Below are 15,567 nucleotides of genomic sequence, written 5' to 3' on the forward strand. Positions count from 1 at the left end.
GCACATGCACACACACATGTGCACGCACACACATACACATACACAAACATACACACGCATACACACACACCAAAAAAAAAACCCCACAGGTTGTTTTTCTTAAATCAACATTTTCCAATGTAGTTCAAACATATTGTGCACACAAGCACTGTTAACACTTAAAAAGAGATGACATTGAAACTTAAAGTACAATTCTGTACAGTTAAAACAATCCTTCTAGACACTCCACATAACCTATTGTGTGTTGTATGAAGGCTAGGTCAACATGAGTATTGCAGAATGGAGAACTAAAACATTACTCTGATAATTAAGGTTGAATGCCTATATAACGGAGGAAACAGCATTTTGGGGGGACTTTACTTATGTGCATACTTGCAACAATTCTCCCCTTCATTTCACAAATATAGATCTAGCCATGGAGTAGTTAGTTAATTCTGTTCTACACAGCCAATCTGAAATGGAAGGTGGGGCAGTTATCCAGGTAAAGCCAGCCAAATCAATTATGGTCTGACCACAGTGAATTTAATCCTCTCTGAAAATAGGACTGTCCTCCCTTCCCCACTCCCCATCCCAACTATATAACTAGACAATTGGAAAACCAAGAGCCACTACATCAGCAATTGCTGCTTTAGGAAGGCCAGGAAGAGCAGGGAAAGCCTACAAGCCTGCGACTGAGCTGCTTGTGACTTAAAAAAAAATAAAGCAACAACAACAAAATAAAATGCGACATGTTGTACCAACCTACCCAGACTGACTCTTTCTGATGTTTAAACTTGTGATAATTGCATGACCTTTTCCTTTACGGTGGTTGTGTAGATCAGATCCCACAGTAATGTATTTTTTTTCATTTATATTTTCTATCAGGTAATGTCCTGTACATAAATATATTCAGTTAACATCTATTGATTAATACAGATGGTTTACATCCATTTTTAGTTTCAAATGACACTGATCAGCCAAGATACAATCAGTTGATCTTTTTTTTTTTCCTACATTACAACCACAGTGAACTGATGTACAGGTTATCCGGATAATCTTTTCAGAACCAAATTGTATAGATAGTACATTGCCATTGCTGGTTAATTGGACTATAAAGAGTCAAGCTGATGGCTTGTTATAAACTCAGCTAAACTCTATGATAAAATGTCTGACTGTAATTTTTATGTCAAATAACAATATTTGCCAATCAGCTCCTAACCCCATCTGACAATTCTCCAAGGGGGTCACTGGTTGGTGAGAATTCGAATGGAAAATATGGTTGAAAACAAAACATTTCTTAACATAGGTTTAAGTATAAAATTGAATAAATATAGTATCCTAAGCAACATATCTTTATCCTCAAACCTCATGGAAATAGCAATCTTTTTGATGATTGCTTGATTTCTTCTGATAACGAATGGAAAGATAAATGTATTTAACAAACTCTAGCTTCAAAAATGAGTGTACCAAACAATTTTATTAATTTCTCATACAAAATGGCATTTAGTAAATTCTGTCTGATACCTTGATGTTGCCAAAAGCAAACAGAGGTCATGAAACCATTTTCTTTTCAGTGACCTAATAGCATTAACTGTATTTTGTACTATAAACTAACCTAAAAATATTAATGATCAAAGCAGGGTAAAAACAATACAATTTGTTTCTTTACTTTATTTCAAAATAGTGATTATAAATACATTCTTATTATATTTTCTCCCCCAGCTCTTTGGATGCAACAACAATAACGACAAAAAAAAAAACCTCACTGTGCTCATTTCATACAATATCAATGTACAAATCATGCAAAAGATAAGATAGATTAATAATATCACCACCATTAATTTCTAGATGTGATGTTATATCTGAAATATCTGTTAACATTAGTCATGAGGCCATGCCTTTTATAATGTATGCATCCTTATGGCTTTTAAAACAAGAGAAAAAAAGGAAACAAAGAAACAAATCTAATAAAATTGGCTTTAAATGATTTTCTGATTAAGATTTTTATTCTGTTTAATATTCAGCAAGAAAAGCTAAATTTTGACTACACATCAGTTTACACTGTACTTGAACCACTGTACTTAAATAGCTGCTTTCTGATGAAATTACACAAAGATGTACTTTTTCAAAGAAAACAATTAATCTTTATTAATTTTCATAAAAAAATAATTTAAGACTTACTTGAGAATACATGGACACAATATATTTTCATAATCCTTCCACTAGTGCTTATAGCGGCTCATTTCCCTTGCAACAGTTCTAAAAGAATCCATTCAAATGTGCACAGAACCAAGAATGCCATGATTTGTCCAGCCACTCTGACAAGCTGTGGTTCTTGGGTTTTCTCCATTTGAATGCAAGTTCTACTAGAAATGTTGAACCAAAACATATGCACTACCTCTCCAAGGATTAAACTAACACCAAGATTTGTATTTATATCGACAAAATATGGAGATATAGTATCTTGACAGCTTTTGCACTCAACCCAAAACTTACACCTAAGTACAATACTGTAAAATTTTCAAAAAGAACTGTGGACGGACCTGTGCAAAATAGTATACACTATATAATGTAGGCACAATGAATTTGGTTAAGGATAGCATCTCAGCTTTAACTACTAGTCTTCTAACCACCACTCAGTTACAGTCAGTACTTTCAAATAACCATGCTTCTGGAATTTCCTTTTTTTTAATTGAACATTTTTGTTTTTGTTTTTGAATCTCTGTCAAGAGACCAAGATACAGACAATATGCTAGCTAGTTACAGAGAGTCTTCAGACTGTGGCAGGTAGTCTTCTCACTGCCGATCTTCTGGCAACCTTTTAGCTTGCCCACACTGGATAAAAGGTATCATCACAATGGCCTAGCACCCCCAAATGGCCGATGAAACTAAACTATTAGTGTTCATCATTGAAGCATCCACTTCAGATTTCACAATCCATACTTCATTGATCATAGGATCAACTGAAACACTTCCACTTTCGAGGTTTTGTTCATTTTTGTCCTGTAAGATCTCTATGCATTTAGGAAGCCTTGACTCCATGGATGCATAAGTGTTTGATAATGACATCGTAAAATTTCAGATGGCATTTGGTTGGACACCGTCTGTCACACATGTAACTTAATGCCAATTTTCAAACTTGGAATTCAATAGCTGTTTCAGGCTTTTTGTAAATGTGTACAAATTTCTCACACAAACTTTGTGTCAAGGAAACCACACACCTTAAAGTTCTAAGAGCACCACCAGCAAGGAGATGTGAAAACTGAGGAGAGAATTCTTTTCACTCTCCTTCAAAATATTTTTAAAACCAATTATATATATGCATATATGTATATACATATATATACATAAATATATTTTAAATCTAGGTTGTATGCCAAACATCCTCCTAGAGCAAATGCAGAAGGCCCTGGAAATGAAGAGTTTATCACCAAGATTGTTGTTAGAACTTCTGCCACAGTGTCATCTCAGAAGTACCGCTTGAAAAGCATGAAGAAAATCTGTTTACTTTCCTTGTCACTGGATTGATCAATGTATTGATTACAGAAGGTGGCAGAGGGCAACATTATGGAGGCAGGTCAAAGCAGAATGGCTTTCCCATTGGTACTTTGCCAAGAGGGAGAGAGTCTCTGTATCTTGCAAACACCTTCGATGAATGGGTGTTTGAGTATCTTGATCCGTTTGACTCCCATCTTATCTGCCAAAACAACCACAATGGTGTCATTTGGGGAGTCATGGGACTATAAAATACTGTGAACTGAACTGAGACCAATAAATGCATTTTACAATGTGGCCTCTACCAGCCAAGATTACCATGTTTACTGTTCCACTTGATTATCTGGCATTAGTCAGAGATTGAAGGAACAGTATACTGGTGCATGTTAAGATGAAGCTATTTACCTTACTCTTTACTTTTTTTTTTTTTTTTTGTAAATACTTGTAGTGAAAACTATTTAGATTAAGTTGTAGAACCCTGAAAAGCAAGACAACTGATGGCAAATACCAACTGTCTGAGAGACATGATACTATAAAACTAATGAATCTATTTGAAAATGCACAATTGGTAACAAATCTGAAGATATTATGCTAATTTCACAAGAGTAGCACAGAACACCTTTTTTTTTTTGTTTGTTTGTTTTAAATTGTACCTGATCACATTATCCAAAATAGTTCTATACACTTCATCTCTTGCTTTCAGGTTGGTATATTTTCTCTGTTTTAATTTCTATTGAATGATAGATGCACTGTGATCAGGAAAACAAGTCAGGCATATTAAATACATATTAAGGAGTACATATTTGCTATTTAGTGTACAAGGTATTTCATAAATATGAATTATATTACAAAAATATTTTTCTGGTGCGCTCACATGGTAAGCATTTGGCTAATTTTGGCCAACCTTAGAGGATTGTAGCTATTTCACATAACTGAGGACAAACTCTAGTCATAGTTTGAATTTTGAGTTGTATTTAATTCTGCATTAACATCAATAATTTCTTCAGGTCACCACAAATGCTGTATAAATCACATTGATTTTTTTTCTCTTTTAAATTTTATGTATAGACAGGTATGTTTAAAGTGTTCAAATTTATTTTCATCGGTATGTAATAATGCATGGTATATTTTAAACAAATGTTTGCACAATTTAACATCAGTAACTCCAGTGGTTTCAAGATGCAGGCCATAAAGGTTACCAATTTACAGATACTACCGAATGTTCTCTCTTTGCATGCTTTTAAAAAAACTTTTCAGAGAATCTTTAAACAGAGTTGTTACAATGCCACAAATCAAAGGATTACTCCAGTTCCACCACCAACTTAATCCACGTGCAAGATGAAGGACCCAGCTGAGGTACAAACACAGCTACCAGTTTGCTTGTGTTTGCTTTAACAAATCACAAGGAGGCCACGGTTTTGCAATGGGGGAGGGGGTACAAAACCGATTTGCCCCTTGTGGTTAAATTCAGCGTAATATGTATATAAAGCATCCCTTTGGCAATAGAGTTTGCAGTATCCCCACAGGATTCCACAGTCTAAGTTTTATGGAGTGAAATCCATTAAAGGTCAAAATCTTTCTCTATTTGACAACTCATATGTGACTACAGTTAATCTGACACCCTTGGAAACACCTGCCTCTATGCCTATTGATAATATAGAATTTGGAAGTTAGAAGTCAACAAAAGGCACTTTCATCATTAAATAAATGTCCTCTGTAGGAAATAAGACTGCATGACCTATATTTTGTTCAAAGCTGTTTGCTCTTCAAGGACTTGTAGGTAGTCGGGAGAACTCTGAAGTTTTGCTTTTAGTTCAAAATATTCACTCTTTCTCTGCTCTACAACAATTTTACTATGATTACCTCCTATTAGTGATTTCTTATTTTTCTTGTCTTGTTGCTTTTCTGGATAGCGGATCTCAAAGCCACTGACCCCGATGCTGTTGTACTCCTTTTTGCTTTCCAGAAAATTCTGAATGAATACATTTGAATCTCGGCCAGGGAATAATTCATCCAACTCATCAATTGTGCTCAGTCTTTTCCTGGTATCTACATGGACAAGATCTTTGTCTTTTTCGGGCGTGTTTCTCAGGATGACTTTCTGTCCTGGTGGCTCAGAAAACATGAAGCCTGCTTCAGACTCTTTCAAGCCACACGTGTGGCTCTTGCTCATCTGCTCAATGGTCTGCGGGATGAAGGCTTCCGCTGCGAGCCCATCCTTCTTGTTGGTCTTGTGCTCATGCTTCCTCAGCTGCAGCTGCATGGAGCTGCATTCTGGGTTTCCGAGACCTTCGTGCTTCACGATCGGCTTCTTGTTGCGCCGGAGCACAAAGACTAGGAGGCAGAAAGCAACAAACACAGTTAAGATCAAGACCACCAGAATGCTTAAGATTAAAATGGACAGAGGGACTGGGCCTCCAGGAGGACTTCGGATGGGTCCCATTGGGGTCGTGAGGGTAATGGCAGGTATGGGGCTAGTGAAGGGAGAAGAAGGCCTGTTGAGCAGCTTCGGACACAGGATTTCGTTTTTGAGGGACTTCAGCTCAATGCTGGCAAACTGTACAGGTGTTTCACATTTCAGTTCTTTCATCACAATATCATCTTTTAGTTTCTCCAGCCAGAGCTTTAGGGCTACCAAGTCACAAGTGCAGTCCCATGGGTTGCCCTCAAGGTCTATCTGTGTGAGGGACTCGAGCTGATCAAGCACCCCACTCACAGGCAGGTACATGAATTTGTTGTTCCTCAGGTTCAGTCGAGCGAGAGGAGCACCTGCAAAGATGTAAACTGGCAGGCTCTTTAAGAGGTTATTGTTCAAATACAACAACTGCAGATTGGGCATAGAGTCAAAGGTGCCGGCTAAGATTTCTATGATCCAGTTGTATTCAAGATAGAGATACTGCAGGTTGTACAGACCTGCAAACATTTCAGGGTACAGCCGTTCTAGCTGATTGCCATTGAGATAGAGCCTACGGAGATTGGTGAGATTCCGGAACACCTCTCCCTTGATCGCCGTAATCTGATTGCTGCCTAAGTGGAGTAGATCCAGACCTTCAAATTCAGTGAAATCTGAGGTGTCCACATCTTTAATCTGATTGCCATTGACATGCAGCTTCTTGGCATTTAAGGGTTTGGGCATCAACTCGGCCATCGATTGTATATTTTTTTCTTGGCAATTGACACTTAAGCCTAAGTCAGAAGGGTGAGTTTTGCAAAAACAAGGGACTGGGCAAGGTGTCAGTGGTGGTACCCTAGTCTGATAAGACACAATTTGACTCAGGTTGCGATTCGAGAGTGCTTTGCCTGCAACAATGCTAGAGATCTTTGAAGGATTGGTTGTTTTGGGGGGCTTTGTCACTAATCTTTGTAATGAGGTTTGGGTTGTATGGCCATTGGGTGTGGTATAGTCATTTTCCAGCTGAGAGGGTGGTAGGATCCGCACATCAAAATCACTCCCAGTTCCCATGGAACATAATTCTTGTTTATTGGTTTCCTTCAGAAGCCTCCCATACAAGTCACTGGGTGTTTCACAGATAGCTTCTCCTATGTAAATGTTATATGGCATGTTCTCCAGCCATGCTTTCAAAGGCAGCAAATCACAACTGCAATTCCAAGGGTTATCTTCAAGCTGTAATTCAACGACACGGCCAATGTGTTCCAGCACACCAATGTAGGGCAACTTCTGTATTCGATTCCCACGGATATCCAGATGGGTCAAAGATGCGAATCGGAAAATATTATCGGGAAGGAACGAAATCAGATTGTCGTTCAGAATGAGCACTTTCAGTTTATGGAGTTTATTGAAGGCTCCCCGTTCAATATACTTGATTAAATTGTAGTCGGCCTGGAGATACTCCAAGTTCTCTATGCCAAGGAAAGTGTCAGCTCGGAGAACCTTTAATTCATTGTTATTCAAGTGCAACTGTTTTAATGCACTGAGCCCCAGGAAGGCTCCTCCCTCAATGTTCTGCAATTTATTATTCCCCAGCTGCAGGGATACTGCATGTGAAAAATTTAGAAATGTATTGGGATAGAGGACAATTAACAAATTATTTTGAAAATTGAGGTGGTAAAAATTTGACCAGGGTGGTTTCAATTGATTTGGTCTGAAGACAGAAACCTTTTCACAGTTGACATAGAGCACGTTTTCCACCGACACACAGGAGCACACATTGCAAATTTCCACCGAGGGCTCAGACTCTGCATTTGTCGAAGCAGAAATGGGGGTAGATAAAACCAGAAAGAGCCAAAGTAACATCTTCTTGCATTCAGCAAACAACTTTATGCTTCTGAATAAAGATAAAGAATCTAAAAACAAAAAGAAAGAAAATATTTTTTTCAATGGTCATTGTTTTGAAAATTCATCTGAGTAGAAACTAAACCCTAATGAATTATTAGGCAATGTGTGTGTGTGTGTGTGTGTAGAGACATATATGTGTAGCTATCTTTATATATGTACATATATGTCTACATATAGATATGTATATGTCTGCATATACAGACATATACATATATAAAATATATATTTAAACCACAGAAATTCAATTTATACTAAAACCTGACACTGATCCCACCCAGAAAACCCAATCCAAACACTGCATCTCTTTGACTTTGGTTCTAATGCTTTGTATGGAATGTACATAATGCTGTAGGGCAAAAACAGAAAATACAAGGAAAGATTTCTAATTATGGCAAAAGCCAGGCCATTCTGCAAATATTTCTTTTACCCAGCTTGTGCCAAAGCCTTCCTTAGCACTGACCCCAGTAAAAGTCACTAGTCTTTGAGTGCTCAAGTCCAGAACCAGTACCACAAAGGAGTTCCAATGTGTGAATTTCAATTCTCTAGGTGTTAGCATGATTAGAAAGGGAGATCAGAAGGCAGAATAGTGTAAGGCTTGACTGAGGGACAAAATAAAAAGGCTAGATTAGTGTGGAGCTCAGGGAATTGAGAGATAGAAGTGGCAAGGGGCACAGGGCAAAAACACAAGCAGCAGCAACAGCAATGCCTTTCTATTTGTACAGCAGTTTAAAGTATGCAAATTGCTTTCATAGTCACCATCTATTCCGAGCCTCGCAGTATCCCCCTAACGTAGATGGGGTAGGCAGCATTGTTGCCCTTTCTACAGCCAGGGAAACTAAATTTTAGAGAGAAAAATTGAGTTACCCAAGGTCACGTAGCTTCTCCCTCCAAGGCCCCTGGTCTTTCAACCACACCAATGTGGTTTGCCTTAAGTCTACAGTTAGGCTGAATTGTACTGAATTCACACTCTCGTGCTTTTCAATGTAAGAGAAGGCAGGTATTGATACAGCAAGGGGAAAAATAACCTGGGGGGGGGGGTGGTAAAAGGGGAAGGATTTGTTATCTGGAAGATGTCTCTAGCCACAAACAGTCACAGTCTCTCTCTCTCTCTCTCTCTCTCTCTCTCTCTCTCTCTCTCTCTCTCTCTCTCTCTCTCTCTCTCTCTCTCTCTCACACACACACACACGCACACACTAGCAACAAGCAACCACAACAAAACTTGTCCTGAGGGAGTCCACAGAAAGGAATTTTCTGTTTGAATGCAGAGATGAATAGCTGATCTATCTTGGCATTACAGAGACTGTTGCCTCACTTTACTTCATGTCTCTCTTCCCTTTCCTTTTTAGCTTCAGTCCATATGTTGGCTGCTACTTAGTCCAAACTCCTGCTCCAGCCTTCTTTTACCACTGTCTACCACTGCCTGGGATATGGAGTTCACACAGCGACATTCCTATGTGGCTCTAGCTGGGGAGCTAGATATACTCTGTAGTCACAGCAGATTCTTGTCTTAAATTAATCAGTTCCCAGCTGTTTCCCCCTTCCCCCACACACCCTTCTTACCCCTGATCTCTAAGCAAATAGAATAACATTTGTTGGTAGATTTTAATCCTTATAGCAAATTAGCCCATTTTCTCCAATTCTTCACTTATTCCGAACCATATACATGAATTTCTGCAAGACAGATTTCCATCAACATATAAAACATGTATTTTCTTTTTATTTATGCAGGTTTGTCCACGTCGTTTCTTTTCATGGTAAATAGCCAGAAAGCTGCTATTTCAAAGTGGTTACCTTCCTACCAATCTATAAATTACCTAGGAACACAGAAGAGGAAAATGATGCAGTGAAAGACACATCCTATAGACACCCCTTTGTTTATTTTACCCATGAGGAATGTCTATAATAATAACATATCACATCTATAAAAGTAGACAAGCCATTATGCAAGACCTACAGAGATCTGTAGTTTTAAGGTGGGCCAAACAGAAACACAGAACTACGCTGCCAGAATGCTAATTGGATGCTGTAAAGATATACATTGACCCTAGTTGGTGTGACGGCGTGACTGGTAGTGCAAAAGAAGTCACAATTCATAAGAATGACATCACCAAAATCTCAAAACAACTCTCATTGTCAAATCGAGATTTTTCGGGGACCATTTGCTCCCCGTGTCCAGTTCAGCCATTTCTAGACACTTTTCTTCCTCAGGTATAAACCTAAATCTTAACCAGAAACAAACAAACAAAGCAACACCAGCAGAGAGCCTCAGTTGAAAAGGGGGATCCCTTCCCCCTCTAGATTTCTACTGTGGGTAACAAAAAAGGGGGGGCAGGGAAGAGCTAGGAGGAAGTTAAAAAAAAAAAAGGCAGCTCCCTTCGAAAAGGAGGAAACAAGAGCCAGCTGGAATGGGAGAGAATAGGAAAAGAGGGAGTTCCAAGGAGAAGAGAATGACAGGAAGGAGCCAGAAAGAGGACAGAAGGGATTAAGAGAAACTAGAAAGAGGGCAGAGGGGATGGAGAAGAATGAAAACAGGGCAGAGGGTAAAAGGACAGAGTCAAAGAATTGCAGGAGCTAAACAAACATTTAGCAAATGGGAGAAAAATAATGCACTACTTCAAGCACTCTTGGGATGCTGCTAGGCGCCTCTCCAGCCTTCCCAAGTGTCAGCCAGATGCCCCTCTCGAGCTCCCGGGGACAGGCATAGGAAGTCTTAGCAGAAATCATTCACCCACTCTGCGAGCGTATGATCGCATCTCATGCCCAGAGAGGGTGGGGGAGGGAAAAGGGAGGGGGAGCGGGGGAGCAGAACAGGCACAGGGCTAGTAGGAAGATGGCAAATGAAGCAGCCGCTTGCCTGCCTAGGGAAAGACCGAGGCAATAGAGATGCTGCCGCTCCGAGCTCCGAAAGGAGTCCCGAGGTGGCCGATGGCAGCGACAGCGAGTACCGCATTGCCGCAACCCCGTGCCCAGGGCCGGGGCCGAAGCTGGCCGGGCTGCTACCCTGGGTGTCCCCCTTCAGCTGCCCAGGCTGAGCGACTGGCACAGGGGCAGTCCTATCCCAAACCACCGAGGGTAGCAGCTGGAGTTTCCCAGACGCCTCTTTAAAGCCACGGAGAGATGGGGGTTGAGGGGGAGGAGGGGGCAGGGTTGAGGATGCCAGGCTTCGAAGGCTGGAATCTCTCCGCAATCCCCCTTTCCTCCCTCCCCCTCCCCGTCGAAAGTGCCCCGCTCTCTCCCCCCACTCTCAGCCCGTGCCAGCCTAGAATGGACCAGGGCAGAAGGGGAGCGATATTCAGGCGTCTCCATCCTTTTTGCTATCAGAACGTCCCCCCAGCCCCAGCCAGAAGCCCGACCTTTCAAAGTCCCTTTTCGCGTCTCCACCCGGGTTTGGCTGCTCTGGGCGGGAGCCCCCGGCTTGCTTACCCACCAGATCGTGCTGGTTGCAGCATCTCGTTAAGGTCCCGGGCAAGTGCTGAGCCCTGGACCGACGAAGGCGCCGAGAGAGAGGAGCCCTGTGGACCAGCTGGCAGGCTGCGAGAGTCGGAACCGGGGGGCAACTCGGTCCCCTTCGGGTGCCCGAGCCCAGGGCTGCCGCTATAATGACAACCGGCGCCGGAGAGGCTTTCCCGGGCTCGGAGGCGGCCACCGCAAGCCTTGGGCTCCGAGGGCACCCGACAAAGTCGGGATGCTCTCCCACCTTCAACCACCTCGCCGCCTCCCCAGGGTGCCAGGGTGGGGGAGGGAGCGCCCAGCCTGCCTCCCACTGGCTGGGCACCTACCTCTGCTCTCCTCACCCCTCCGCTCGGGTGTCCTCCCCTACTGGGTAGCTTCCCTGCTTTGGTTGGGCGGCTCGCCGCCCCTCGGTTCTCTCGGGTCCCCTCCCCGCTGCTCTGCTCTGCTCTCCTCTCCGATCCGGACACATCTAAGCCTGCCCGGCTGCTCCTGCCTGCCTGCTTCCCTCCACCCCTCCTCCTCCTCCCCCCTCCCTCCCCTTCTCCCTCCCTCCCGTTCTCCCTCCCTCCTTCTCCTCTTGCCTCCCTCCCTCCTTCCCTCCCTCCCTCTCTCCCCGCTTGCCTTCCTATCTGCTCTGCAGTTTTTGCGATTGTCTGTCTCTACGTGATCTGGACTTCTGCTCCTCCGCACACTCTCGCACACTCCTCGCGCGCGCACACACGCACACACACACACACACGCATCTACACAGACAGAGGGAGTCACAGACAGAAACACAGACACACATACACACACTCACAGCTGCGCGCACTTGGGTGCAGACAGACGGACGGATACACACTTAAACCGATTCCTCTGACAGCCAGACTGCACCTTTCCATACACTCACAGAAGTATTTAGTTCCCTCTCCCTTCCCCACGCGCCCGCGCGCGCACACACACACACACACACACACACACACACACACACACACACACACACGCACATTCACATATAACCCATCCACAGTACTGCCTCTCCCCAAGCACATTTCTGGTCCCCTACCTCGGCCACGGTGCCCCAGTCCCGGGCGCGCGCACACACGAACACAGACACAGACACACACGCGCACACACACACACACACACACACACACACACACACACACACACCACAGAGCCCACTTTTTTCTGTCCTCCCCCACGGCAGACTTTCCCCAATGAGGCAGCCCCCAGCCTCCAGGGACCCCCAAGTAGAGCGAAGGTCTCCGCCCCCCCCCCCCCAAGTCTTTGCTCCCACCCCCGTGCATCCTAGCCGGAGCGCGCGCGCACACATGCACACACACACACACACACACACTGACACAAGCGCACACTCACAATCAATCAATCAATTGATCGATTGATCAACAAGCAAAGATGTCTCTGGGGACATTTCTGGGAGCTAGCAAGCAGGCACTCACAGCTGAGGAAAGACCCTCCTTTCAGGGCGGGGGTGGGGGGGGTGGGGTGGGGGATGGGGGATGGAGGAGGTGGGGTGTCACGCAGCCGCTGCCACAGCCGCGGAATTAAGAACTACGAGGCTAGGATGCAGGAAGGGGTGAAGGCATGGCAAAGCACACCAGCACTTTGGAATCTAGTTACTGTACCTCTCTCCTTGCTTCCGTCCTTCCGTGACAGTTGGATCGCCCCGCAGCCCAAGGAGCAGCAGCGGCACTTGTGCAGAGCGAGCGGTCCTTAGGTAGGGGCTGAGTTCCGAGGATCGCAGAGGCTTCGCACTCGCCCAGCCTACGTGTGTGTGTGTGTGTGTGTGTGTGTGTGTGTGTGTGTGTGTGTGTGTGTGTGTGTGTGTGTGTGTGTGTGTGTGTCCGGGGCCGGGGGCTGGAGCCTGAAGTGAGACTCCAAAGTGGAATGGGGGGAGGGGTCACGCGGCTCAATGACCCCTACGCCCACCCCACGAAGCGCCTCTGGCTGAGATGCGGCAAGGGTTAAGCCTGGGGCAGCCTGGGGCTTGGGCCCGGGCTGGGGCCAGGGAGCCAGCAGAGGTGTGGGACGGGGGACATGCCGCACTTGCGACCACAAACCTGCCTGGACTACTGAGCATGCCCAGATCCAGGGCTATAGCCCTATAAGAGAAGCATTGTGTGCATTCCACTCCTCCAGGGTTTGGTGGTGGCCAGGAGGGGCCGTGCGGGGACAGGCAGGGGGAGAGGACCCTGCTGGAAGGAGGGGAGGTTGGGGGTGGGGGTGGGGGTAGGGGGGGAGAGGGAGAGTAAGCCGCCAACCAAGGGAAGAACCCCCTAAGGAAAGTCGCTTCTAGCTTGACAGTAGTTCATTGTCATGATCAATATCAGAAAAACCGGAGCACTAGGTTTCCTGGTTATTCCGGGGTTGAGCCAATATGTGAATTACCTAGGCCTATTCCCGATACCCATTTCGTTTGGGTAGCGAGTCCACTAGGGGGTAGGAAGGGTCAGAGGAAAAGAGTAAAATTCAAACAAGTTAATTTTTCTGCCAGTCACTAACTATGGCAAAAAAAGGAGAGAAATAAACAGGGAACGAGGTCTGGTGGGACAGGAGAGTTAAACCCCAAAGTGGCCCCGAGATCTCTGTGGTGGGCATTTCCAGACTGGGTACAAACAATAAACCTTGGCTCAAGCCCTTCTTCTATTCTACTCAAGCCCTGGCTGTTGGAGGTGCTTTGCAAACAAAGTCAGCTCCCTCTGTTTGTGGGGTATAGGTGAATACCACCCCCACCCCATTCCTTTTTCTTCTCCTGCAACAAATATTTATTGAGGCCAACTCTGTGCAGAACCTCTTGTAAAGCTCTATTCTATATATGGGGTGGGTGGAGTGGGCAGAGTGCACAGGGAGGAATAAAACTGAGTTTTTTTTGTTTTTTTTTGTTTTTTTTTTACTACTCTGTATTTAATCCAGCCTTCTGCCCCATCTACTAGTAGTGTCCCTAAGAGGCTCTAGAAGCAGAATGGGGTCTATCCAGTAGCCCACAATGATTTCTGTTTAAACATCAGAAGCCCCTAAAACTGAAACAAGCAATGGTTTTTGAAACTAGACTTTTGATGCTGGCTGAACATGAACCAGAACCCCTAGTTGTTTAACATGCAAGCCTGATGGGCATACACTTTGTGCAAACCCAGTCCTACCCCTTTCTGAGGAGCTAATGGGGCATCTTTCCCTGTGCAAGGGACTTATATGTCATTCAGCACAGCCCTACTGATTTCACCAGATGTATGTATCTCATTCCCAAGTTTGAATTCGTCCTACTAGCTTGTGCAGATACAGCTACAGTCTTTACAGAGTTAAGTGTTACACCTTGCAAAAAAAAAAGAGGCCTCTCCACAGCAACACCCCCCCCCCCCCATTCTCCTGCCTTATTAAAAACAACCTAGGGAAGAAATTGAGTGGGCAGCAGTGGTAACATTTGCTGTATGGAATGTGCAATCCATTCTGAAAGAGCCCTGCTTAAAGGAAACACCAAGGCCTTTTTCCCTAACACTATGAGTATTTGTGTAGCTCATCTCTGTGAGGTGAGATTCTTTTCCACCATAGGTAACAGCTGCACCGTGGAAAAATTCCCTCTTCTGTGCTCCACTCGAACAAAACAGACTCTGCTAATTAGGAACTCGAAATTTGCATTATATTGCATAATGCGATTGGGAAGTAACAACAGATACCAAAACAATGTGGCATTTCTTCTAACATACTATATACATCTCGAGCTATATATAGCTCGAGATGTATTCATTATCAGGATCCTGGAATTGTTTGTACTTTACCATAAATGATAAGAGGCTTCAGCAGACTATAGGGAAAACCCAGACCTGCAAATAAAAGGCACAGTGCGAGGATTGGCTTGGGGTAGCAACTAGCAGACAATTTAAGGGCCTATCTCACTTCAGCTTTGGAAATAGCTAGTTGAAATAATCGTGGGCTGTTCTCTTTCATGTGGGTTTTCTGGTGGAGACCTGAAAACAACTGTGTGGGGAAATGTCAGTTAAGTTGCATAGCATCATGGTCCTAAGAGGTATTATTTGATTAATATACAACTTATTCAGATGAACTGTTGGAAATGAAATCTTGGCCTGCTTCAAGAGAACATAAAACTGTCTCCAAATGCAATCGAGACAGCACTCCCAGCTCTTAGAGGATACACATACCTTGCTCTCAGATAATGGGAACTGCCTATTCTTTAACATCCTCTCCCCACTTCACCCCCAGTCTCCTTTTATGCCCCTTGGAATTGTGATCATGTGATCACAATTCCTGCCAATAAAGGGGAGGAGGTGTCCCAGATCCAAACAAGATCAAGTCTGATAAAACTGTCCCCCACTATCCACACCCTT

The 15,567-nt window shown here is 43.9% G+C and overlaps 1 protein-coding gene across 3 annotated transcripts; it reads right to left on the reverse strand.

The window, feature by feature from the left end:
* Positions 1 to 1,436: 1,436 nt before the first annotated feature.
* On the reverse strand, positions 1,437 to 13,265 carry SLITRK4 (SLIT and NTRK like family member 4). Of its 3 annotated transcripts, XM_072627195.1 has the most exons (3): positions 11,551 to 11,722; positions 5,338 to 7,779; positions 1,437 to 3,676 (listed from the first exon to the last, which is right to left on the reverse strand). In XM_072627195.1, the coding sequence occupies exons 2-3, from the start codon at positions 7,727 to 7,729 to the stop codon at positions 3,558 to 3,560; spliced, it is 2,511 nt and encodes an 836-aa protein (XP_072483296.1). In that variant the 5' UTR covers positions 7,730 to 7,779; positions 11,551 to 11,722; the 3' UTR covers positions 1,437 to 3,557. The 3 variants fall into 3 exon arrangements, with proteins under 3 accessions (XP_072483296.1, XP_072483295.1, XP_072483294.1); XM_072627194.1 differs by lacking the exons at positions 1,437 to 3,676; positions 11,551 to 11,722 and adding an exon at positions 12,853 to 13,265 and having other exon boundaries at positions 3,887 to 7,779; XM_072627193.1 differs by lacking the exon at positions 1,437 to 3,676 and having other exon boundaries at positions 3,887 to 7,779.
* Between the last annotated feature and the right edge of the window lie 2,302 nt (positions 13,266 to 15,567).

This window comes from Notamacropus eugenii, chromosome X (genome assembly GCF_028372415.1).
Source record: "Notamacropus eugenii isolate mMacEug1 chromosome X, mMacEug1.pri_v2, whole genome shotgun sequence".
In the NCBI taxonomy this organism is placed as follows: domain Eukaryota; kingdom Metazoa; phylum Chordata; class Mammalia; order Diprotodontia; family Macropodidae; genus Notamacropus; species Notamacropus eugenii.

Coding starts and splice junctions, on each gene's coding strand:
- SLITRK4 (XM_072627194.1), bottom strand. CDS start 7,729: ATGTTACTTTGGCTCTTTCTGGTTTTATCTACCCCCATTTCTGCTTCG.